This window comes from Simochromis diagramma, unplaced genomic scaffold, assembly GCF_900408965.1.
Source record: "Simochromis diagramma unplaced genomic scaffold, fSimDia1.1 OVJJ01000432.1, whole genome shotgun sequence".
In the NCBI taxonomy this organism is placed as follows: Eukaryota; Metazoa; Chordata; class Actinopteri; order Cichliformes; family Cichlidae; genus Simochromis; species Simochromis diagramma.
Window position 1 is genome coordinate 44,300 of NW_024387260.1, and position 25,465 is coordinate 69,764.

Consider the following 25,465-nt stretch of genomic DNA (forward strand, 5'->3'; position numbering starts at 1 on the left):
CATGCAGAAAGGCCTGATGGTGGAGTCAAACCTTCTTGCTGTGAGGCAACAGTGCTAACCACCACCGTGCTGCCTGCTGAATATACAATGAGACGGAAACAGGAAAACCAGGAAATTCTCACTGTTGCTGCCTTTTCCCGAGCAATGGAAAAACCAAGAATCTCTGTTTCTTCCTTCCTTTGTTCAGAAACATCAGGACCATCATCATCACTTCATGTCTACACCATTGTTTACATTGTGTGTTTCTGGGATGCATTTTTCAGAAAATCACAGCATTTTCAGCTCACTACATTTCCTCATTTGTAAAATATATCAGTGGTTTGTAGATGGAGCTGTGTTAATGATGAGAACAACTACATAAAAGCATCCATGGATCATCACTGCAGCATTAAACTAGAGCAAAGTAAATCCACCTTCTGCAGCAGCCTGGATTAATATTTACATCTTTAGTGTTTTTACTTCTGATCCTAAGTTTCCATGAAACAGATCATTTCTGCTGTCACTGCAGTTAAAACGTTGGAGGTTTACAGTAAGATGTTTCCTGTTCATCAGAGCTCTAAACAGTCCATGTCTGTCACAGCTTCTATTAGGTTAAGTTTAAGTTCAAAGGTTTAATGTGACGTTTGATTTGACTGTGATCAGACACACGTCATCCTCTCCAGGTACAGACTGCTGTTATTGCCGAGTCATTTTAAAGATGAAATGTGTAGCATTCAGATGTTGTTGTGAACGCTACACCTCTTCGTCTCTTTCACTCAGTCAGAGGATGATCTTTGTATTAAGGTGGAGTATAAATGATTATGTTCACAAACAGATGTTACTAAGCTGCCCAATTATGTACAAACATAATATTTACATAATTCTTATCCTGTGAAAATCACATCTGGAACAACAAATATAAACATAAGAGACTTTTTATCAAACCAACTGATCAGAAACATGGTTCTCAGAAGCTCGACTCTGCCTCGTCTCCTTTTGGATCAATAACTCTGAACATTAACTGGAAACAGTCACAGTTTTTACTTCTGAATGTTCAGAGGTGACTTTAAATGATGCTCAGCTGTGAAGATGTTCTTAACTTTGCTCGTTCTGAAACAGTGACGCTTCTCTGCTGGACTGATGTGATGAACATAAAACAGGTTTTATTGTCTCTTTACCGAGGACGATGGTGATTCATTTTTCATTTATGGTGAATGTCACATCCACAGCTGACAGTTTCAACACCTAAAACCAAAGTTTAACACATTTTAATCTTGTTTCAGTCGTTTTATAAATAACTTGAAGCTCAGTCTCTGAGAACAAAAACAGAGTCTTTGTAATTCTGTAAACACTCGAGCATTGCATGTGTTGTTCATGCTGTCTGCACTGTGTGACTTCATCTGTCATATTTATACTTTTCTGTAAACTGTTTGTGTTCAATAAAGGTTAAAAACATCGAGGCTCTGACAGTAAAAGTCCTGAAAGTGTTCTTAAAGCTGTGAAATGGAGCCGCAAACACTTGCACACAAGAAGAGATCCAGCTGTTTCCCAGCTTATTTGTTCCTGATCTGTTTGTGATTCATGTGGCTTGTTGTGACCTGATAAAATCTGTGTTCTTTATTTAAAATGTCTGAAATATCTCACATCTGTAGACAGATCCATCAGAGCTCAGGTTTATTATAACATGTTTCTTTTAACAATAAGACTTGACATTAATCACAGAGTTGGGACAGTTGCTGTGACTGAACCATGAACAGTATGAACAGTGACTCATTAAACATGTCTGCTGCAGCTGTCACAGAGTCGTCTATCAGTGATACTCAGATTACATCAGATTAGAAACGTGTCTAATCTCTGTCTCAGAGCAGAAATAATGACATCATCTCACAGCTCAGCAGGACATCAAATATTAACTGAACAATTATTAAATAAATAAAATCTCATAAACTGCAGCAAAAAGATGTTTTTTAAATAAAACTTTTAATCTTTCAAGACGTTCAGTTTTAGATCTTTATTTAAACTCTACTGAACAAACTAATTGAACCAGTCAGGCAGGAATTCATGTTTGTTTCATACAATGAAGAAACACAGACACTGTTGGATTTTTAGGGTTTAGTCTGTCAACAGTTCTCCAAACATGTTTAGCTGCTCATTTGAGCATCGCTCTTATTTTACAGCGTTCACACCGTCGTGCACAACTACAGCTTCTAAGAGTTTTATCTCAAAACATGATTTCTGTATTTAACACATCACTGAGACCCTTTGTGACACACAATACACACTGATATATTTATGCATTTATAAGGTTATTATAACCAAGCTGTAATCAACACTGTCTTCATGTTCTGTCTTCAGGTGGGCCTGTGATCAGTTTTATAACTGCAGCATTTAGAGATGAAAACATCCAGAAATCAGAAGAACGTCCACCGTCACACAGCACGAGTTCAAACATTCACACAGAAAGAATCAACTTGTTTTCTGCAAACACCACCGAGTTCTTATTAAACATGGATGAAACCCTGTAGCCCTTTAAAATAGCCACACCCACAGCAAATAATAATAATATAATAATGTTATAATATTTTTAAGGACAAACAAAGAGACTAAAATGTCACATTAGTGCTTTTATTATTATTTTATTAGATTCTTATTAACTGGTTTTATCCCAAAGTCAACACAAAACAAGAGTAAACATGAATCAAATCCTTATAAACGTGTCAACTGTGTCATTATGTTACTGAAGAAAGCTTCTTTACCTCCATCACAGTGACAGGAGAACATCCACCCAGCCCACAGACACCGTCTAAATCTGTGTTCATGCAAACAAACTGCTTCACCTTCTGTCTGAAGCCTCTGATCACTGCTTCCTCTGTTAGTCCAGTAGAAGCTCTGGTACCATTAAACCGGTTTCCTTTCCATGGACCAGCAGGATCATGTTCCTGGACGGGGACAGCAGCACAGCTCCTGTGATGTCCTCCACCATCAAACTGGTCTCCACACATAAAAGACGTCAGACAGAGTAATGAAACATTCATAGGATGATGATGCTGACATGCATCCAAACATTTCTGTCCAGTAACACAACGAGTACTGTGGAAAACATCACTTCAGTGTCACCTGTATTAAACAGCTAGCTGTATTTATCTGGCTCTGTTTCAATGAACTGTTAATAGTTCAACAATCTGCCAACAATGGGCTGTAATAAGTAAAAATGTCTCTGAGACATTCATTTCATGAGGCTCACTTTAACCTAATAGATGTCTCTGCAGTTTTTAATCTGGAGATACAAAGTTCATTGAAAACAAAGTGAGCTAAGTTAGCTTAACTAAGTTAGCTTAACTAAGTTAGCTTAACTTTATGTGCAATTATTCCTGAAAGGGTGAAAAACTCCTGTGAGCTCAGTCCTGGAGTAAAGTCAGCACCAGGACAGAAAACTGAACGATTAAACCTGCTACACTCAAATAGATCCTGTCCATGAGGTCTTTTTTAAACTTTTAACTCTTTAAATCTTCTCTCTATATTAGCTAATGTGCTGTTAGCTAATATGCTGTAAGCTAATATGCTGTTAGCTAATATGCTGTTAGCTAATGTGCTGTAAGCTAATGTGCTGTAAGCTAATGTGCTGTAAACTAATATGCTGTAAGCTAATGTGCTGTAAGCTAATATGCTGTAAGCTAATATGCTGTTAGCTAATATGCTGTAAGCTAATATGCTGTAAGCTAATGTGCTGTTAGCTAATGTGCTGTAAGCTAATGTGCTGTTAGCTAATATGCTGTAAGCTAATGTGCTGTTAGCTAATATGCTGTAAGCTAATATGTTGTAAGCTAATGTGCTGTAAGCTAACTGGTTCAGTCTCACATTTCTAAATAAAATCATGATCAGCTTCATTATCTCCTACCAGTCTGATGTTACTGAACAGCAAACATGAGTTAACCTGACAGCACAGTTTACTGACCTGTTTGAGTCCACAGAGCTTCTGTGAAGTCTGATCGTGGTCAGAAATAAAATGAGTGGATCCTCTGTGTGTCTGCAGTGAGTCTGATGGATCTGAAGGAGAGCTGATCCTGTGGAATCAGGGACTCCGTGGATCTGCTGACTGAGGATGGATCCACCCTGGAGTCTGTTACTATCTGGGAATCATTCACAGCCTGGTGCCTTTGACTTATTTAAAAAAATATTTGTTTGTTTGTTTGTTTTTTAATTAAATCAAATCTTGTTGGATTGATTCACGGCTTAAATGAGGATGAGGAATGAAGAAAATAACCAGAATTTTAGAAGCTCTTAATATAGTGAGCAGTCACTATGCAGGCAGCAGATATTAAAAATATTTATGATTTTTTTTTTTTATGTATGTATGTAATAGATGTTAATGTTATTAAAATCCCACACTACAAGATTTAAATGATGTTTTGTGTAGACTTGGACTTTAATCAAATATTTACTGCATACAGCCTGCATACATACTGTGCATGCATACATGTATGTTTCCTTCACACATTCATACTCAGATGGATGCATCAGAGTATGAATGTGTGAAGCTGCCCCCCACCCCCACCAACAACTTTTTCACCTGTGCAAGTTCTTGTTGTTTTATCAGTGCGGACTGCAGAGTGTTTTTCTGCTTTAAAGCTTGTAAAAAATCACCTTCTGTTGGTTTTGTTAGAAGAGATAATGACATAATAAATGGTTTAAAGTGTTTTTGTTGACTCCATTTACATATTGGAGGTTGTTCCATCCCTCACTGAAGAGCTTTGTGCCTCCCTGAGTCCGTGTCTGACGTCACACTGTCAGCTTTCATCAGTGTTTTCAGATTCAGCCCTGAGAATTCAGACTGAACCTTCATGATGATTCAGATGAAGATGAAACTTTTAGTCAGTGTTTCTTTGCTGTCTGTGTCATAATTACCTCATAGTTACTCCTCATCCTCCTCATGTTGTTCTTCACACTCTTATCTGTTCTTTATCACAAGATTTTACTTTATAATAACAGCAAATCTTTTTTAAAGGACAATGTTCTGCAGCAGTAAGTATAATAACTGTATAAACTCAGCAATGCTCCGGCCTTGTTTTCTCACAGTAACTATTTTCAGCTCTTGTTTTTGTGTTCCTGCAGATCTCAGACCTCCTGGTTCTCTGGAGAACTGAAGCACTAAAGAGTCTCGGCCTTTATCTGCAGGAAACCAGACTGATCATGAAGATCAGCAGGTCAGCTGATCTGTGGACACACGCAGCTACTTTAAACCTCAAACTGTGACCAGTGTGTTTAACCCTTTAAATAAGTGGATGAAGCTGCAGCAGGATTTTGTCTGATTCTTTCCTTTTGTTTCCTGCTTCAGAGAAATTCCCTGAAATATATAACATGACAAAAATATGATCATCAGATTTTCAATAAAATCTGTTGCAGAATTGAACCTGATCCCCTGCAGCAGCCTTTCAGCTGCTCGACCCACTGAGCTAAACTGGGACACAAGCTTCACATCCTGAGCTGTGGGCATGTTGTCTCTACTTAAACAGATGAGAAGGTCTGTGATTGGACAGAGTTTTTTAAAGCTCGATGCGCACACGTTACATGCACTTCTCTCCACGACCACTAGATGTCTCCACACTCTGTGCTGACTCCAATGATCAGAGCTGCTGAGCCTGTTTGCAGACAGAGGAGGAGCTCCTGGTGATCCGTGTGGCACTAAAAAGCTCTGATAACGTCCATCCAGCAGCTGATAACAGGGACATTTGGTGCCATGTCAGAGCTGCACAGTCAATCATCAGTTTGGCTCTTTAGTTTGAAGAGTTCAAAGCAGCAGCAGAGAATCTAAAGTGTGTCACACAGCACCAAGTTTCCTTTGGTCACATATGAAATGTGAGTCAGAGCTTCAGCTACACAACAACACACACAGCAGCTGATTGTAACATGAGCTCATCTGAAAGCCACCAAGAAGAATCCAGAGATTTGAAAGTTGCTGCTTTGGATTGTTAGTTTGATGTGAATCAGAATCCAGTGTTTGATGGAAATCTCCTCCTGCTGCACTTCAACACATTAAAGAGAGAGAGATGAAAGAAAAGCTGATGATGAGAGCAGAGAGAGGAAGGTGTACTTACCGTGCAGGAGGATCACAAACACCACAAACATCTTCATGTTCCTGTCAAACTCAGAGACTCTTTAAAAGCCCTTCAGGACATCAGCTCACAGCAGCTTCACTTTCCTCTGCTGATCATCTACTGACACTCTCACACTGCTCACACTGTCACAGCTCAGAGTTCAGCTTCACACTTTGTTAAAGCACATCTGTGGAATGAAGTCCGGCCGGCCACAGATCACTTCTGAGGAAAGAGGAGGACGTCGGCTTTCCTCCTAGTTTCACGCCCGAGCGCTCCGGTTGGAGGCGGCTGCTGCGGCCTCACCCTGACACGCACAAAGCTCCGCCTTCAGTCCTGACGCTGAAACATCCACTGTAGCTACAATGATGCAGATGTGACCCTCAGCAGCTGGATTTCCTCTCCATAGATGTGTTTCCATGCAGATCATGGACATAAAGCAGCTCCAGGATGAAGAGTGTGAAAGAACTTCTTCCACTACAGTATTCATTACAGCACTGTGGCACTCCACAAACCCTCACACTGTCTCAATCCCTGTTTCCAGTTTGACTGAGAGAAGGCCTGAAGCTCAGCCAATCACAGGACAGGAAGTGATCAGCTGACACAGTGATTTGAAGCTGTCAGGGTGAGGCTGCTTCATGCAGGTGTGAAACTATGAGGAAGCTGAACGCCTCCTCTTTCCTCAGAAGTGATCTGTGGCAGTCTGCCATCATGTTTGGCTGCTCACACTAAGGCTACGTCCACACCTACTTTGGAAAACTGAGATTTTCTGTTTGTGTTTTTAAAGAAAATCTCGCCAAAAACGCAGTCAAACACGGTCAAGAACATGTCAAATCCACGCCGTGTAGAAATGTTGGCCAATCAGGAGTCTAGAAGCCTGGGAGGGAAAGAGTGAGCAGGTTTGATGCAAACCTGAAGTACTTCTGAAAAGTGTTTGTGTTTTTAAGTGACTTCATCAAATGTTAATAACCAAAAACAGCACTCTGGCTGCTGTAGACTCACAACTTAGGAATGAACAAATACATACAACATGCATAAATTTAAATTAAATACAAATTAAATTCATTAAAAACCGACAACGACGTGGCGTCTGGATTTAGGTTGTGAGAGCGTCTGTGTTGACTCTGTTCACTCTGACGTCTTTGTAAATGGAGGGACAGTAACTGTGTGTGTACATGTACGTGTGTAAAACTGCAGATAGATTAACAGCAACAGTATTTTGTGTATATCCACCATTGTAGAAATTCATCTCATGTAAACAATAACGTGGCGCACAGCGGCACGTCAAAAAAGGCGCACACCTTTGACGTTGCGTGACTAAATCTCTGTTTTCCTCGTCAACACGTAAAAGCAAAAACTGAGTTTTAAAAATCTCAGTTTTCAGTGATCGAAAACGGCGTTTACGTGTGGACGAAAGGTGCAAACACAGAAAAATCTGCGTTTTCAAAAATACCCGTGTACGTGTGGACGCAGCCTAAATGTGAGCTCACTGAAAGCTGTCTCACAACTACACGTGCACAGGTGTGTATCAGGTGACTCATGGAGGTGTATTTAATGTTTGGATGAACATGTTTGTACATCTTAGTTTGTGCCTGTTAAACACATCATACACAGCTGTAACCCTCAGGAGGCAAAACTCATTCAGGTCAGTACTCTAATGTTACATTATTACTGTATATTGATTACATCGTTTCATAGTAACTGATGACAGTTCTAACAGCTAACTCATTTATCAGGCAGAGATAGCTCAGTAGGTAGAGTGGTGGCCCATGATCGGAAGATCAGGGGTTCGATTCCCCTGAACAGCTCCCCTCAGGTACCCCTGATCAAGGTACCGTCCCTACACGCTGCTCCCCGGGCGCCCAATGGCTGCCACTGCTTCACTGAGTGAATGGGTTAAATGCAGAGAGGAGTTTACCCACAGGGATCAATAAAGTTTACATTATTATTTACATAATGTGAGGAATAAAACTCTCCTCTTCTCCAGAGTTGGGCAGTAAGTACTTAAGTACAATTTTCAGGTATCTGTACTTTACCTGAGTAGTTTTTTTTCTAACTACTTTTTGCTCCCTACAATTTTAAACACATATCTGAACTTTCTACTTCTTACATGTGTTGGGATTTTCCCAAGTGCATCATTACTGCTTTTGCTATAATGGTCATATTTTATTAGACATTTATTAGGAGTTTTTATTTTGAGTTATTAGAATCAGAACAGAAAAGAAAAAGAAAGAAATTAGTGAGGAAGTTTACAGAAGGAGAAGGAGAGAGAAAACACTGAGGATCTGCTCCAAACCTGCCCTAAAAAAACAAAAAAAACAAAACAAAAACAATCAAACACACACACACACACACACACACACACACACACACACACACACACACACACACACACACACACAACAAAACCAAACAACAGAGAAACTGCAGCCATGGTGCTGAAGTCACAGGGAGCCTGCAGGATCCCAGCAGCAGGCTGCACCAGAGCAGAGATCTGAGACTCAAAGACCTCCTCACCCCCAAGCAGGGGCCTGACAGAGCCAGGGGGCAGGCCCTGCCGAGCAACCAGAACCACCAGCACACCGGATGATGGTGGTCACCAACAGAGAGTGTGGTGGGGGGAAATAGTGTCTATTTTGATAGTTTATCAGAGATTTCCATCATGAATTCATTGTGGAAACTGAGCACAAGTTAAAGACCAAACACAACTAAATGTGTTTATCATCCAAATATAAAAGGGTGTTATAATAATATGTGGCGCCTGTTAAAACCTGCCTGGTGACAGATGACACTGACAGTAATCTGCTGATGATTGAACTGCAGATTTAATGCAGGGATATTTCCTGTTTGAACTCTTCAGGGACCCGTGTATTTCCTGAGCAAACACTCTTCTCCTCATGCTGCTGCTGTGCTGGCAGCTTTAAGATGCAACAATAAATATTTCTATTGATTTGCACAGAAAGCTTTGAAAAAGCAACAGAACAATAAAAGCAGCAGCAGCTCTGACTGTGTTCATACCAACTTAAATATGTCAAAGTCAGGTTTCTGTTTAAAACACTGAATGTTTGAGTTACAAATACACAGATTTAACTACATTAACTTAACTGTGGTGTAAAAACTGGATTCATTGACTGCTATGTAGCAAACATAGAGCTCAGTTTAACACACAGAGTAGAAAGGTCTGTATAAGAATGAAGCTGCTGATGCAGGACTGTACACATGTTCCTGTTTAGAGGCAAAGTCGCCCTCTACAATGTAGCAACAGGAAATAGAAACATAGTTTTATTGTCCTTCTTTTTCTTCTGGTTCAAGCTGAATACAGTTAGAATAAAAAGTTAGACTAAAGTTTGTACTCACATATACTGATATGATTTTATCATTATGTTAATACAGCACAAGGGTCAGTTAGCTTTGCACAAAAATACAAACATTGTTCCAACTTCCTGCTCTGACTCGGCCTCAGGATGTCTAGAAGCAAGAATCAAGCGCACCCAAAGGAAACAAGCGCACCAGTGGTCACGTGCTCAGCACACAGAGTGGGAATGACTGAAGGAGCTGCTGTGACGCAGCTATGATGCAGTTTTGTGTGACTGAGTGAGTTGATGAATCTGTAAGTGTTCTTACTTTGGCAGATTCATTAACATGATGCTGATTATAATCTGGCTGTAATCTCCTGCAATGACCACAACCAGCGGGATGAGGAATAAAGGACTTTTCTATGGTTTCCTTTAACTGTTGCTAGCTTGCCATATTTATGCCTCACCAGGGCTCGCAAAATCGCTAGCCCGACGTCCCGAGGCTAGCGATTTTTCCAGTCGGGCTACCAAAATCTATCTCTGCCCTGCCCGTCGGGCTATCATAGGAAGGAAAAATATATGTCAATGCTTTTGCATTCTTTCAGAAATGTAGCTGGGTAATTATGTCATTGGCATCGGTGAGCCACTGTCAATATGTGACATATTGAAATCGCGTTTGAATTTGCGCTTGTCTTTTGCTTTCACTTTGCAATCGTGCGAACTGTGTATAGAGAGCGACAGCACTGATCTGTGAGTGATGATAATTTGTGCACCAATTCCTCTGACATCGTCTTATCAATCGTTAGCTTACTATGCAAACATGACAAGTGAAATCTCCCGCAGCTTAAACATGTGAGAGGTTGATCGCGCAGAGAATCGCTGAGCTTATGTGAGTGCGCGTGTAAAAGCAGCACGATATATATTTTAGTTCTGCTGAGCCAAATAAGACAGGTCAGGGTGAAGAAGTGACAGCCAAAGAAAAGCTTACCACAAAACGGAAAAGTTATGACAAATCAGACTATAAGGCAAAAAGAAAGTGCAGCTTTATGGTTTCATGGACAAAAGAATTTCTGTGGCTGCAATATGACGAGCTAAATAACCAGGGCTGCACATAAGTGGTCCGCAGGTGCGCATTCACTGTCAACATAAAAAACGCGCACAAGATAAGAAGTTGCAACGCGTGTTTGCGTACATAGGATTTTCTGGAGGAGGACAGACATTTGTTTAGAACTCTTAAAGATGTCGAAGAAGCTCCTTTAAGCAATTACTGTGATGTTCCTCCACCTCCAAAGAAATGTCAGGAGTCCGAACCACAAAAGAAGCACGTATTCTTGGAAAAGTGGTTGCAGGAGGTGAGCTGGCTTCAAACAAATGATGAACGCACAGAGATGTGGTGCAGAATGTGCCGTGAAAATCCCACTCTAGCGGACAAAAACAGTGCTTTTTATATGGACGCAAACGCGCGTTGCAACTTCTTATCTGGTGCGCGTCTTTTATTTTGACAGCGAATGCGCACATGCGGACCACTTATGTGCAGGCGTGTAAATAACATAATGTTCTGCCGGGTGTGTTGTTGGTTTTCTCTCGATTTCTGAGTCGACAAGCGCCTTTGTTACTGGGACCAGTCATTTTAAGAAAGGCCCCATTAGAACCCATGAGAAATGCAAGAAATGCATTATTGCTCAGTCTGCAATATCTTTCCCAGAACAAACACCAATTGCAAATAACATACTAAAAATGAACCTGAAAAATCTGTTTAGAACAGCTACTATGTTGCAAAGAGTGAACTACCACTGGCAAAATTTAGCAGTCTTTGCAAACTTCAAAAAGCAAACGGCCTCGATCTTGGTTCCACTTGTCTCTTACCCGTGACTTCAGTGGAAATTTCAAATTCAGGATCTGACACAGACTGATTCATGTCCTACACAGTTCTTACAAGTTCATAGAAATTTCTGTTCAATTAGAACCAAGTATTTGAGTTGATGATTGTAATTTTTATACAATGTTGTAATTTGTTTTTCAAAATTTTATGATTAATGTTTTGTTTCCTTTACAATATTATACTTTAATGTATAATATTGTAACGGAAACAAAACATTAATCAAAAAATTGCTCTCTTTTTTATTCGGGCTACTTAAATTTATTTTGGGCTACCAAAAACTGAAGAGTCCCTGCCCGAAGGGCTACCAGGGATTTTGAAAATTTGCGAGCCCTGCTCACTATTAGCAACTTGTAAGACATGCGCTATTTAGCCAATTCTGGGTCTGCAGTGACCCCTTGTGGACATTGTGAGATGTTGCTTGTGTTGAGTAGATGATGTGTTGTGATTGTTTTCCTAGTTATCTATGACTCTGCTAATTATAAAATTGTCCATTTCTGTTTCCAGGAAACCATGTTTATAGTCACACGTGCTGTTTACTATAAAACAAGAAGTTCAAGTTTGGCTGCACCGAACTCAGATTAAGCCTCACAAACATTTTCATGTAAACAAATCTTTTGTGGGACTTAATTAAAGACAATTAACAAACTCCTGGACTGCTGCAGTCTCTCTGACAGAAGACTTAGACCAGACTTGTGTCCCCAGTATAAATATATTTTACAAACATCCTTCAAAGAGCTACTTTTTACTTTTACTTCAAGTACATTTCAGAGCCTCTACTTTTTACTTTTACTGGAGTAAAGAAGTTGAATCAGTACTTCTACTGGAGTATTTTTAATAGTAGTATTTGTACTTCAACTTAAGTACTGAATGTCTGTACTTTTGCCAACTCTCCTCATGTCCTGATGTGTTTACCTGTCCAAGCTGCACAGGTGAGTCTGACTGTGAGCTCAGCAGGATTCAGCCTGAAGCCTCTGCAGTGAGACAGCACCCTGACCCTCACACTCAGCTTTTTATTCTGCTTCTTATTACACTTAACCTCCTAAGACCTGAACTCTTCCACAGCATGCATTTTTAATTTCTCTTTGATATTTGGGAATATTGGGGCCCGATGAATGTAAAAGCAAAGAATTACCAGATTTTTTTTTTTACCTTATTTTTGTTTTTAAGAAAAATAGGAGCCACATATGAGGAAATTCGTTTAAAATTTTGATGGAACAGTAGCAGTATAATGTCCTCGTAAGTGGATATCAGGCCCTTGTAGAGCAAAATTGAGTATTTTGGTCTAAATAACCCAAAATGTGATGTCCACATATGTGGACGGCAGGTCCTAGGAGGTTAATGGTCTGTGTTTGATATGTGACTCACTTATATATTTCTCATTGTTTTAATCCACAGCTCAGACTGTTCTTTTAAACTAAACCAATTGTTTCCTCCTCTTGCTGTCAGTGTGGTTACTGAACATGAACTCTGATCTCTGAGTGAGAGCAGCACAGACTGAATACCAGGATAACAACCTGACATACTGTTTGGTTTTTACATGTATTATTATTAGGGCTGTCAGCATTAATGCGTTAATGTGGTCATCACGATTAACGTGATTATAATTTTTAACGCATTAAAGCCATCAGGAGTGCAGAATGTAATATAATAATTAGGGCTGTCAGCGTTAACACATTAAAAGAGGCTAATTCATGTCTGCGTTAACTCGTTTACACGAATTAGCCCGCGTTAATGCACTACTCACTCAACAAAGGCCAAAGCAGACCCTGGATGGGGCTCAGCCAGCAGGGGGGCTTCTGCAGTCTTTGGACAAACTGCCCAAAATGCAGTGACAGAGACATTTCAGGGATTTTGAGTCAGTCTGCGCTCCAGATGGATTAATTGTTAATCGCGTTAGTCATGATGATGGCATTAACGCGTTAATGTGGCTTAAATACGCTAATGCTGAGTAACTCCTTAGTAACTCTTGGTCTGCGTTAACTCGTTAATGTGAATTAGCCCGTTTTAACGCGTTAACACTGACAGCCCTGATTATTATATTCTTTTTTTTGCCTGTCCCGTCCGGCAGTGTAGCTGCACAGGACAAGACGAGAATGAGAATTATTGTCTGAAGTCCAAAAAAATGCCCAACAGAATTATTTTTCCAAGTGCATCATTACTGCTTTTGCTATAATGGTCATATTTTATTAGAAATTTATTTGAATTTTTTATTTTGAGTTATTACAATCAGAACAGAGAAGAGCGTCTGAAGAAAAGAAAAAGAAAGAAACTGGTGAAGATGTTTACAGAAGGAGAGGGAGAGAGAAATAGAGATGGAGAAAAAACACTGAGGATCTGCTCCAAACCTGCGTAAAACACACACACACAAAACAACAACAGAGAAACCGTGGCAACAACCAAGATATGTACAAGTACCAGTAAATGATAACATTAAATGTTACTGAGCAGCACACAGGACTACATGATATGTTTAGAGGCTTCAGCCAACCAAGATAGTGTGTGTCTGTGAGTATGTGTGTGTGCACCTGTGTGTGTGAGCGCTTGTGTTCAGAAGGTTTCACCATGTAAATGTCTAATAGTGGGTATGTGGAGCCATAGCCCCCCCCCCCCCCCCCAGGAGATGAAGCAGGCATGGAGGAGATGCAGGCCCCAGACATCTAGATACCCCCAGAGTACGAGAGTCCAAAGAGGCTCACCGCAGGGGGAATCGCACTACCTACTCAGAAAAGACCAAAGCAGACCCCTGGACGGGGTCAGCCAGCAGACACAGTGCAGAAGCCCCAGGGGGCCCCGGCAACGAGCCAGCAGGCCACACCAAGCAGATGCCGGGAGTGACTCAGTACACACCGGAGCACCCAGCCCTGGACTGGTGGACTGAAGGTCCACCATTGAGACATGAAGACCCAGGGTCCTGATCTCCATGGATGGAAAACAGAGAAATTTAATCAAGTGAAGATCTTTCAGACTCATTGATCCAGCTCATTCTTTGGATATAATCACAACTATTAATCAGCATCATTTTGTATTTCTTTTGGAAAATCAGACAAACACAAAAACATTATTATATTTTGAAAAATACTGACAGCCACCAGTGCTCCCCTCAGCCTCCCAGTAGATGCAGCTGTGGTATAAATGTCTAAATCCTGCATCACTTTGTTCTTGTGTATTGTTCACAGATACTCATGAGAGTAAAGAGTAACTTGATTATTTAGAATTCCCTAATGCACCAAAGGTTAAATAGATCATATATATAGTGATCCGTGTGTAAATAATTGTTGAGAATACATTTTTAAAACTCAAATGAAGCTGGGACTCAAACAGCAGAACATTGTTTCTACCACATTTGTCTTTTTTAATTCCTTGAATATAATGGTATCTTTAAAAATTACATTTATTAATATTATTATTATTATTATTATTATTAATATTATCATTATCATCATAACAACTGAAAAAGCTTCTCGGATGAGAGTTTTTCTTTCCAAGCTCCTTAGACTAGGATGACTGAGAACCTTCACAGACATTCCTGATTATTATTATTTGCTTTCTTTCATATTTATGCCTTTAAGTGTTTTTATTTAATTGTTCACCTGGTTTACTAAGTTGTATTTGACATTTCTGTTCAGCTGGAGCTTACAGACAGATTTACATTTCCAAATATCACCGTGTTTATTTCCGGTTTGTTGTCACCGTTGATCAGGTGCACCTGTGCTGTGTTTAGCGCGGAGAAGCGGAGCTCAGAGGGCTGAATGAGCTCGGCTCAGACCGGAAACAGCGCAGACACGAGGCTACGTTAGCATGGTTAGCTAGCTCTGCCATACCAATCTGTGACTACAAAGTCCACAGTCTGTTAGTCTGGTCTGTTTCTAACCTTCCCTCACACTTTTACTATTAAAGCCTCGTCATTAAATCTGTATTTCCAACACTGTGTGAATTTCCATGACGTCAGAGGCGCGAGCTGCGCCTGAGTGTAGCACTTCCGGTCACAGAGGACTGTCTGCGGAGCTGCTGCAGGTTAAACAGAGACTTTCTTACCGTTCATGAGGAGCAGGAACACCACCAGCGTCTTCATCCTCCTTTAAAAACAACTCAAACCGACACAAAGTCCCGTTAAATCCTCTGCTGACCCAACGAACCCACACCTGGACACACCTGCAGCTCCAAACACGCCCACGCACAAAGGTTACTTTCTGTTTAACAGGAAGTCTCCGTGTGTCGCAGATATCAGATAATAAAATGTGAAGTAGATTTGAAATGAAACGTATAAATGCGCCACATGAACACAAACAGCTGGATCATTGTGGTCTGACAGGCCTGTTAAAGAAAGTCTGAGGCTCAGTGATGTTTGTGGGAATAGTTCATGGAGCTGTGATCACCTTCATGCAGGAAGTGAACTTTGTTAAGGTGAAATCATAAAAGCGTTTCTATTTAAAATGTGTTTTATAAAAAATAAAACATTATTATATTATGATTTAAAGCTTCAGCCTTTATAGTGGTGAGAGAGTTAAACTGAACACATCCTGTTAAAATCTGATTCATGAGGCAGTAATAAGATCTGCTACAGATTAATAACATAATGTGAGTTATGGAAGAGCCTCAATAAATTAAGAGTAATATCATCACCTTTCATTAACTTCCACTTAAGTCATAGTTTTCAGTAATACAGGATCAAATATAACCTAATATAAATGAGATTTATGATATAAATGCTCATGTATTGATGAGAAAAGAAGTCAAATATGACATTTTCACATTTCTTTTTAATTGTCTGTGTTGATTCCATCAAAATTTACTCTGCTAAATATTTAAGTAGTAACACTGGGAGATGTTGACATCAGTGGGAATCTGTTTTGGGATTTTTTTTTTTATTTACTTTTAATGTTTAATCAGTAAAAACACAATAAAAACTATGAAATTGTAGTCGTGCTTTTTATGAGTGTGATGTGATTAGTGGTAGATCCTCTGTTTTCGTATCAGAGCCTATGAGCAGTCATTGAACCAACAGGACACATGCTTCATTCCAGCTTAAATGGGAAGATAGATAATAGATAAGATAAGATAGATACCTTTATTAGTTCAGCATCTGAACACTTGCGTGGAGTGGTGTTAAAGAATGGGTGGCTGTAGCTCAGGTGGCAGAGCAGGTCAGTCACTAATCAGAAGGTCGGTGGTTCGATCCCAGGCTGCCTCCTGGCTGCATGCCAAATATCCTTGGGCAAGATACTAACCCCATGTTTGCCTACTGGCGGTGGTCAGAGGGCCCGGTGACGTCCGGCAGCCTCTCCTCTGTCAGTGCGCCCCAGGGCAGCTGTGGCCACTATGTGGCTTGCTATCATGAATGACTGAATGTAGTGTAAAGCGCTTTGGGGTCCTTAAGGACTATACAAATGCAGGCCATTTACCATTTTATTTTACAAAGAAGGGGAGTACACAGCTGGCGTTGAAACAATATTTCGGTTGGTGAGCTCGCCGTTGTGCTATGAGGTGTAGATCTGTACTCACAAAGAAAGATGTTTAGTTGCTGTTTCCATGGTGTGCCCTGTGTCTCGGCAACTCTCAGTGCTCTGCCTAGGGTCCTCATAAATCTCTCAGCAATGGCATTCGCCTGAGCCCAACAAGGTGTGATTTTGTGATGCTAGGTAGTCTGCAAACTGTGAGAAAGCCTCACTGTTAAAAGGAGGACCATTATCAGTTTTTACTGTCCTTGGGATTCCAAACATGGAGAACACTTCGTCAATGCTGGGATAACAGAAGATGCTGATGTTGAGCGTACACTTTCAACGACTGGATAGCGACAATACTCGTCTGTGATGACAAGCAGATATTCCCCCGTAGGAAGCCGTCCATAAAAGTCTGCACTGACACTGTGCCAGGGTGTTTCGGGTCATGGTGACATCTGCAGAGGGTCGGTGTGCGTGACAGGTGTGCTAGCTTGGCACGGCAGACAGTTTTGAACTGCAGATTCTGCTTTCCGACTTTGATTACGTTGATTAAGCATCATGAGGTGGGGGGTGGGTGGTTCCCTATTTTTATTTATTTTTTGCTGGGAGTTTTAGAGCCGTATTAGTTAGGTTGCTTACTCTTTAAAATACCAGAATAGGGAGGATGGTGTAGGTTTAAGTTTATTAGATTGATCAGTTTTGCTGAACTATGAAATATTTTGGGTGCAGTGTATTTTTTGCATACAGGTATAACAGAATAGCTTCAGTGTTTTGTTTTGTTTTTGTAACTTGAGTATGAACTTATACAAAAAGCAGCAAGATATTTAAAAAACAGTTTTATTGATTAAATAACACACTATATCGGTATCGGCAGCGATCCAAATGTATGATATCGGTATCAGACATAAAAAATGGTATCGTGCCATCTCTAGTTTTAATGTTCCTTTTCTTTCTCTTCCACCTCAGAGGGAACGTTCCTGTTGCCTTGAAGCCGTTATGACTGAAAACCTGCACAGACTTAGTAAAACTGCAAAACTTGTAATGTGTAGAGTAAATCATTTAGAAGTGCCACCTTTTCAGTGATTCTTTTATATACAGACTATTTTAAGGGTAGCATTCTGCACGGCGGTGCAGTGGTTAGCACCGTTCCCTCACAGCAAGAAGATCCTAAGTTCAATTCCACCATCAGGCCAGAGCCTTTCTGTGTTTGCGTGTTCTTCCCATGTTTACGTGGGTTTAAAGCTTCAGACTCACACGTGCAGCCATCACCTCAGAGATAAACAGCAGCACTGAGTTGCTCAGCGTTAAATAATGATCACATTAAAATGTTTATCTAACGCTTTGTGCACTAAATCAGCAGATTGATGATTTTCTGCTTTAATCTCGTCTTATTTGTTACAGCTGCTGCATTTTAATTTCATCTTCCTCACAGATTTTAAATTATTTCATCATCATCTACTGACGTCTGATTGGAGCAGGCAGCAGTTACAGGGATCATTTCTGCAGGAGAAGAAGAGTCATGTGACATGTGACCATCAGGTCAGAGTCTGCCTTCATCCTCACACCTGCTGTGCTGCTGACACTGACAGCAGACGCTCCTCCCTGTGAGTCTGAGAAGATGAAACTTTGAGGTTGTTCTTCAGAGCTCAGGATGTTCAGTCTGTTTAATCAGCACTTTGTTCCTCTAACAGGAACTCAGGTCCCTCCTCTTCCTCCTGTAGATGCAGCAGCTTCACTTCCTGTCTTCACTGAGCTCTGGGATCACAGATTTATGGTTAAAGTAACAGGAAGTTAACGTGCCGTGGTCACAGAAGATATAAACACTTCACTCTGAGACTCCAGGTCATGTAATCTGATCCTAATGCTGGAGAAAAATGCCCACAGCACTGACCCACACCAACATCTGGGCTTCATGTTAAGCAGCTGTTACTTCTCAGTAATGAGACAAATGTGTTATTCAATCAGTCATGAAATGTACAACAAAAATGGCTGAAATCAGAAATGCAGAGGCTAAAGGCTCCTCCTGTGGCTTCTATGTGATAAACTGTCTTCTCAGACAAAGCTGGAGAAACTTATTACAAACATGTGCAGCTAAGACGGCTGCACAAGGCCACATAACTTAAAGCCTGTTAACGACCGTCTCCATAGACCTCATTCTCCCCCATCAGTAAACACAGTGATATTCCAACCTGTTTATCAGAGGGTGGCAGCAAAAGTAAAATTTATAAATATTTGTTGTATAATTATTCTACTAACTTTTTAACTTCCACTTACTCGTCATCTAAAGACAGTAAGGAGACTCTTATTTAATCATCCTTTTTTTCACTTTCTAGCTGTAAACATGAGGGGAGGAGTTTATGTTGATGGAAAAGTACCTTCAGTCTTCTCTTCAAAGTCCTTCAGCAGAGAAACATTCTTGTTTCCTCTGATGTGAGTTTCAGAATGATGCTTCCCATCTTCATAAAAGCGATCCGTCTTTCCTGCTGTGAGCTTGACAAACTCCAAGTCCAGCTTACACAGAGGAGAAAAAAGTATTAAGGTTTAAAATAAAGCATAAAATCCATGAAATGAGAAGTAAAGATGATTTGATTTTACATTCTGTCCACTCGGTAGCTGCGTGGCTACAATCACACCTGACAGCATCACCTGGAAAGAAGGCTAAAACATGTCTGTTACCCACTTCCACATCAGAGTTGCCCACACAGTGAAACATTTCCACTTATTTGGAGTATTTACATACAAGTCCATGATTCCCTCATTTTACCTCTGATTGGGGTCCAATCAGACCCTGAGAAACATATTAGGTTTTTAGCTGATGTTCAACTTTCCAAGAGCCTTTTTTCTTATTTTCTCTGTTTGCTGTTTGTTCTGTGTGTTCACGTGTCTGCGGTCAGACTGTTTAAACGGGCCTATCAGAGCCTGTTGCCGGGCAGATTATTCATCCTGGAGCTGCAGCTGTGGAACAGCCACAGCAACAGATGTTTGGTGTGACGGGCGCACCTGCAGACACACAACTATGCAGTGAGTGACCCCGTGCAGCAACACTTTGATGCAGTATGAGTTGTGTTAGTTTCACACACACTGCACACACAAATATAATGACTCACACTTCTTGTTCATATATCTCACTCATTCATTTGGACTTTGGTGAAATCCATTAGTTCTACTTGGAGCACATTTAGTGAGCTTTTGTACAACACAGTTAAATTCTGTCTTTGTCACATTTCTTTGTTTTGCTGCTGCTGAAGGCTCCATGTGACTGCTGAGGGCTGCTGGTAGTTCTACACAGGAAGTGCTGATTGGACCAAACCCAGCACAGCCCTCTCATTGGGGGCCAATGTTTGTGTTGTTGTTGGATGGTTGTTGGTATTTGTGTTGCCCTCATGTCTCACACTGCTCTGATCAGCCAGTATTTAAGTCCTCTTTGTTTCTTGTGGGTCGGCTCACTTTGATTGTGTTGAGCAGTTAGTTTGGAGTGAAGTTGTTTGACTTTAGTTCTGATCAGCTGACCTCTCTGAGGCCCCGTGTCACTTCCTGTTGGATATTTGTGCATTTCTGGCTCAATAAAAGACACTTTTTCCCAAAATGGCCGCTGTGTTCTCACGTCTGAGCGGCTCGCTCCATCACACTGGCTCACGCCCCAAAACATGAATGTGATATAAGCGTGCCCTGGAAGCTGAATACAAACATATAGCAGGTCACAGCAGTGTGGAGAATATGACAATGAGCTCAGACAGTCAAAGATTCTTTTCTATGGATGTTTTTCAGGAGACGTTTGGTCCCTGCAGGAGTTTGAGGCTCAGACCTGAACAGTTCACCTCCTACCTGACGCACAGCGTGGGCTTCAGCTCACACACACCTGTACAGGTACACAGCACACAGCCACAGCGAGGAGCCCGGGACCTCTGATTGGTCCACAGCTCTTTCCACTTCATATTCATGATGTTTGTGATGTTGCTGGTTTGTTCACGTGTTATTTCTGCAGATGATCCAAACTGATTTAGTTGTGTGATAAATCTACAGGATGTGTTGTTGCTGTTGAAGGAAGCTGGAAGTCCTTAAAATGTGCTCTGATGTTAACAAACTGTCCCTTAATATGAAGAAAACCACATTTATGATTTTTATACATCAACAAGAAACTGAAGGAAAATGTGAAACATTCAAACTGAAAGAGTTTATTTGTTTCAGCTGCTGTGATTGATCACAGGTTACCATGGAAACATCAAAGTGGTTATTGAGTGAGTATCAAACAGAGGATGTATTAAGCTATAAGGCCTGCAGATCATTTGCTGCTCTACTTCCTCACATGTGTGGCTGTGTGGAGCTGTGGGGCCGGACTTTAAAACTACAGAAAGATCAGTACAGGTTATTAACGAGGCCGGGTTCTCTGATCACAGCGATCCTCTGTTTCTAAAGTCCCACATGATCACAATTATGATGTGGTTTCTTTTCACATCATGCAAATAAAGTTTAAAGTCTGCGTGTCTCCAGACTGTGTCCACAGTGTTTCAGTGCAGCAGAGTGAATCTGATTTACTGGCAGCTTTTTGTCTTTTCACTGAACAAGAAGCTCCAACAGAGATGAAATGAAGATGTGTTTCTATCGTTGCTTCATGATGGAATAATGCTGACAGCAATATAAAAATGGGACTTTTGGTTGTCAGTGATATTTGTGAGGCTCACATGTGTGAATGTTGTTGTTTGGAGGCTCAGCAGCTTTAATGAGAAGAATGGAGGCCAGGCATATATCAGCACTGCTGCTGCCTGAGCCTGTTCACTCCCTGCTTGGTGTCCACACTGTGGAACACTTTGGTTCTCAGCACGTTTCTCCAAGTCCAACAAACCTTTGTGGACGGCCTTAAATGTACCCGCAGCTCTCTGGATGTTCAGAGCTGAGAGTGTAGAGCAGATCAAACATCACACCAACATCTGTGGCGCTCACCCAGACCCTCAGACATCTCCAACCGGACAGCTGCAACTGATCCAGGGACTGTCTGCTCCTCCATCACCCCTCTGATACAGAACTCCCCACAAGCTCTGCTGTATGAAGGAAACTATGGACACTATGGAAACAGTGTGACGTAAATCAGAAAGAATATCTCAGAGAATATCACTGAACAAACATAATAATACAGAAACAGTAAAATAATCCCTGTAATACCAGATAATGTCCAGTTTAATCCAACATTACTATCAGACAGTAAAGGGGTAAAAACACTGCTCACATCTGGAGCTTCAAAGCAGCTGTTCAGATAAACAGCATGTTCATATGGACCTCCTCTGTTCTATTCTATTCTATTCTATTCTATTCTATTCTATTCTGTTCTGTTCTGTGCTCAGTAACATCGAGCTGTCAGGACTGTCATCATCAGACGGATCAAACTGGCACTTTATGTCTGTGAAGGATCATTGGCTGTATGTCTGTCTCTCAGTCCTCCAGGTCATGGTGGTCTAAGGAGCTTGGAGTCACAAAATCTCACAGCTTGGCTCTTGTGATTAAGCAGAGGATCAAAAGGGGGCACTCGGCCCTCTTAGGGACCCTATTTAGGGCTTAAATATCTGGGCCTTTCTCCACCAATTGCTCTCAGAACTGAAGAAGGTTCTCGATGAAACGTCTTCAGGAAACTTAAGTAAGTCCAGTGGCTTTTCAAGCTCCTCAGACTAATATAGGCTGTAGTTTTTCTTCCATGGAGCTGGAATGTATTCGATGCTGTTTCTCGGCCTCCTCTGCTCTGTGTACGTCTTTCTTCTCACTGACCGTGTATCAGTAACTGTGTGTGAATATGAGGCTGCTGTTGATGCTGGTCTCTGTAGCATTTCCTCTGAGGATATCTGAGTGCTGCAGGATTGAACAAACACAGTTTAATGATCGTTCTGAGTGAACATGTGACCTTCAGAGCCGATCAGTTTGATTTCTGTCTGCTTCTGGGGTCGAGCCCACATCAACTCAGAACTTTTTACAAAGACATTCAGAGCTCTGTCTTCATATTATTCATATTTTTGAGGCCCTTAAAGTAAACATTTGTGCTTTTAAATCATTCTTCCAGCATTTCTGATTGGATCATGTCTTCATCAGAGACGTGAAACTTTCAGAAAAACTCACTGAAGCTTTTTTAAAAGTTACAAACCAATCACATCTAGTCACGACCACATAAGCACATCGACCCTACAGACCACATGTGCTTATGATGGATCTATCATAGTTTGGTGTTGGTGATGTAGAGGAGCAGAAACCTGCGTTTTTGTTCACGTTTCATCTGCTCTGATCGTTCACTGCAGGAAGCTTCACCAAGTGCATTCTGGGTAAACTTTGAAGACTCCTGTCAGCAGATGGGACAGATGAAAGGTCTCCTTTTCACCTCCATCAGATACCAGGATCATCTTCAGCTGTGACTAAGTCATTTTTAAAAATACAATAAAATCAATAATATGAATTTACTGAGTCAGAATGATTTTATAGTTTATATGGAGGTGTACATCTCTTCATTCAGAGGTCACTGTGATTGGCTGGAGGTTGGAAGATGACAGCAGTGGACAAAGATGCTCTCTTTGCTCAATCTGAACATTAGCCCCGCCTTCCCCAGTGCCGTCGGCTATCTAAGCCCCGCCCCCTCATCGCACGCAGACGACTGGGCTCGTCAGGCCCTCTTCTTGGCTGCAGTGGTTATTATTATATTTACATGCTTCCAGCTCCCGTTTCTGCTCGGTGACAGCTCGTACTTTTCCACTCTCCTTTTCCTTCCTCCCTCGCTCACAGACACATAACCTAAACCAAGCTGAAGGACTTTCACTCTCTGCTGTCATCATCAGACGCATCAAACTCTCACCCAGCCTCTGCATCCCTCTGCCCTTTCACTGTCTCCCCTGTCTGCTACATCCCCGTGTCCAGTCAGTGTCAGTGTCTGTCCTGGTCCCACGTCTCTGTTCCCTCTGTTGTAGTGCCTGCCTGTGAGTCTGTCTGTACGTTCAGTCTGTGTTATGTTTCCTGTTTTACTTTGAAAGTCCGTGTCTCATGTAAATGCGTCTGGTGTTGCTTCCTTTGTCTCGTTAGGCCTGATTTGCCCCAGCTGTGTTACCCTCCTGTTACCCATTCCCTGGTTGCTCCCTCTGTGTATTTGAGCCCTGTGTTTCTGTGTCCGGGTCGTGATCTACTGTTTTCTATGCTGTGTGTTCTGTCTGCTCGCCTGAGTTTATTTGGAGTCTCAGTTTTGTTACCTTTCTGAGTTCAGCATTGAAGCTGTTTTGAGTTTACATTGTGCCTCCGAGCGTCTGCACTTTGGGTCCACCATTCCTGCCTGCACACAGCCTTCACATAACAACCCGTGCCATGCATCAGCTTTAACGCTCATGTTCTTTTCCCTGTAGACCAGATCTGCTGTGGTGACATCACTTTCTCTCTTTGGGGTCCTGCTCTAATCCTCGTCACAGCTGGGGTCAGTTCTGCTGAGACGGGCCATCGGAGTCCAACCACCAAACATCTGTCTATATTCTGCTCATCAATAACTCTTTGTCTTCATTCTTTCTATTGATCTGTCCTTACTGAAACGACTCCACCCTGATGACTCCACCTGTGGCTCAGCAGGTAGAGCGGGTCGTCTGCTGACTCCTCCCACTGGCGTGTCAGTCTCGTACCAGAAGAAGCTTTGAAAACAAAAATTAAAAAGTGTTGAGCAACAAGTGTCACAGCTTTTTGAATGCATCAACTTCTTTAAAACATTTGGGCAGCCGTCGAGCTTTAAGTTGCATTTAGTCGACACAAAGTTCCCACAGTGACAAACATGAGGTCGATGACCCCCTACGAGCAAACACTTAACTTAATCATTCAGACTTTTAAGTTTAACTGGTTCACTTCTCTTCATAATGTTTAATGAATCTTAATGTTTCTGAGCTCCAGTTGGCACAGCTCTCTCTTCTTCTGTTCACAATATGAGCTCAGATTGTTCCAGTCACTGCTCTTCTCTCAGTGAGTGAACCTGACAGTGTTACAGTCGTCGCCCCACAAACTAAACACACAAGAATCTGTTTCAGACAAACACTTTAGTAACACACACACACACACACACACACACACACACACACACACACACACCCCTGTAACATTTCATGAAGTGATGGCAGTGAACATTTCTGAATCCCAACCATAAGACAACAAAGTAAACACAGTGATGACATCAGAAGGTCCACACAGACTGACGTGTCTCCTGTACATGTTCCATGTTTGATACTGATCACTGATGTTTAATGACTCACGTGACGCTCTGACAGGAACAAGAATGTAGAAAGTAGTTCTGCTGCCTGAACCTGACCAAAGTGTAACTGAAACACATTAAAATACTAAACTGACTCTGACTGCTGTGAGTGTTTGAAGAAAACGTCTGTGTTTCACAAAGCTGAGAGGTCAGCGGTCCCCCACAGGCTCTCTGTGATGGTCTGATCAGCTTCAGTCTGACACTGAGAGTCTGTTACTGGAGCTCTTTGGTTCTCAGCACGTTTCTCCCAGTCCAATAAACCTTTGTGGGCGGCCTTAATGCATCCCTGTAGCAGGGTGAGGGCGCCCTCTGCTGGTGGACATCAGTGCTCACATTCAGCAGCTTCAGCAGCTTCAGTGAACACTTATTTAAATGTGTGTGACATCACACAGGACCCATTTTTTACCCATTTTTAAATTTAGTTTTTACTGACAGTTTTATGAGTAATATGTGCTTTGAAAAATTCTTATATTTGTACAGTCGTACCTAATCACACTGGACAACACATGTTTGCATGTTTGCAGTGT

General features: G+C 41.4%; 1 protein-coding gene and 2 long non-coding RNA genes across 3 annotated transcripts in view; 1 reads left to right on the forward strand and 2 right to left on the reverse strand.

The window, feature by feature from the left end:
* Nucleotides 1-15,649, reverse strand: part of LOC120715330 — a 30,022-nt gene extending 14,373 nt beyond the window's left edge. The window contains exon 1 of the mRNA XM_040002248.1: nt 15,285-15,649. Coding sequence (XP_039858182.1) covers nt 15,285-15,321 — 37 coding nt within the window. The 5' untranslated portion in view covers nt 15,322-15,649. The remainder of the gene's footprint in view (nt 1-15,284) is intronic.
* A 2,436-nt stretch (nt 15,650-18,085) lies between these two features.
* Nucleotides 18,086-24,927, reverse strand: LOC120715321. The gene is made up of 3 exons (XR_005691592.1): nt 24,230-24,927; nt 19,066-21,752; nt 18,086-18,445 (listed from the first exon to the last, which is right to left on the reverse strand). It is a non-coding gene; the product is annotated as an uncharacterized LOC120715321 (long non-coding RNA).
* Nucleotides 21,649-23,315, forward strand: LOC120715322. The gene is made up of 2 exons (XR_005691593.1): nt 21,649-22,319; nt 22,969-23,315. It is a non-coding gene; the product is annotated as an uncharacterized LOC120715322 (long non-coding RNA).
* Nucleotides 24,928-25,465: the final 538 nt, after the last annotated feature.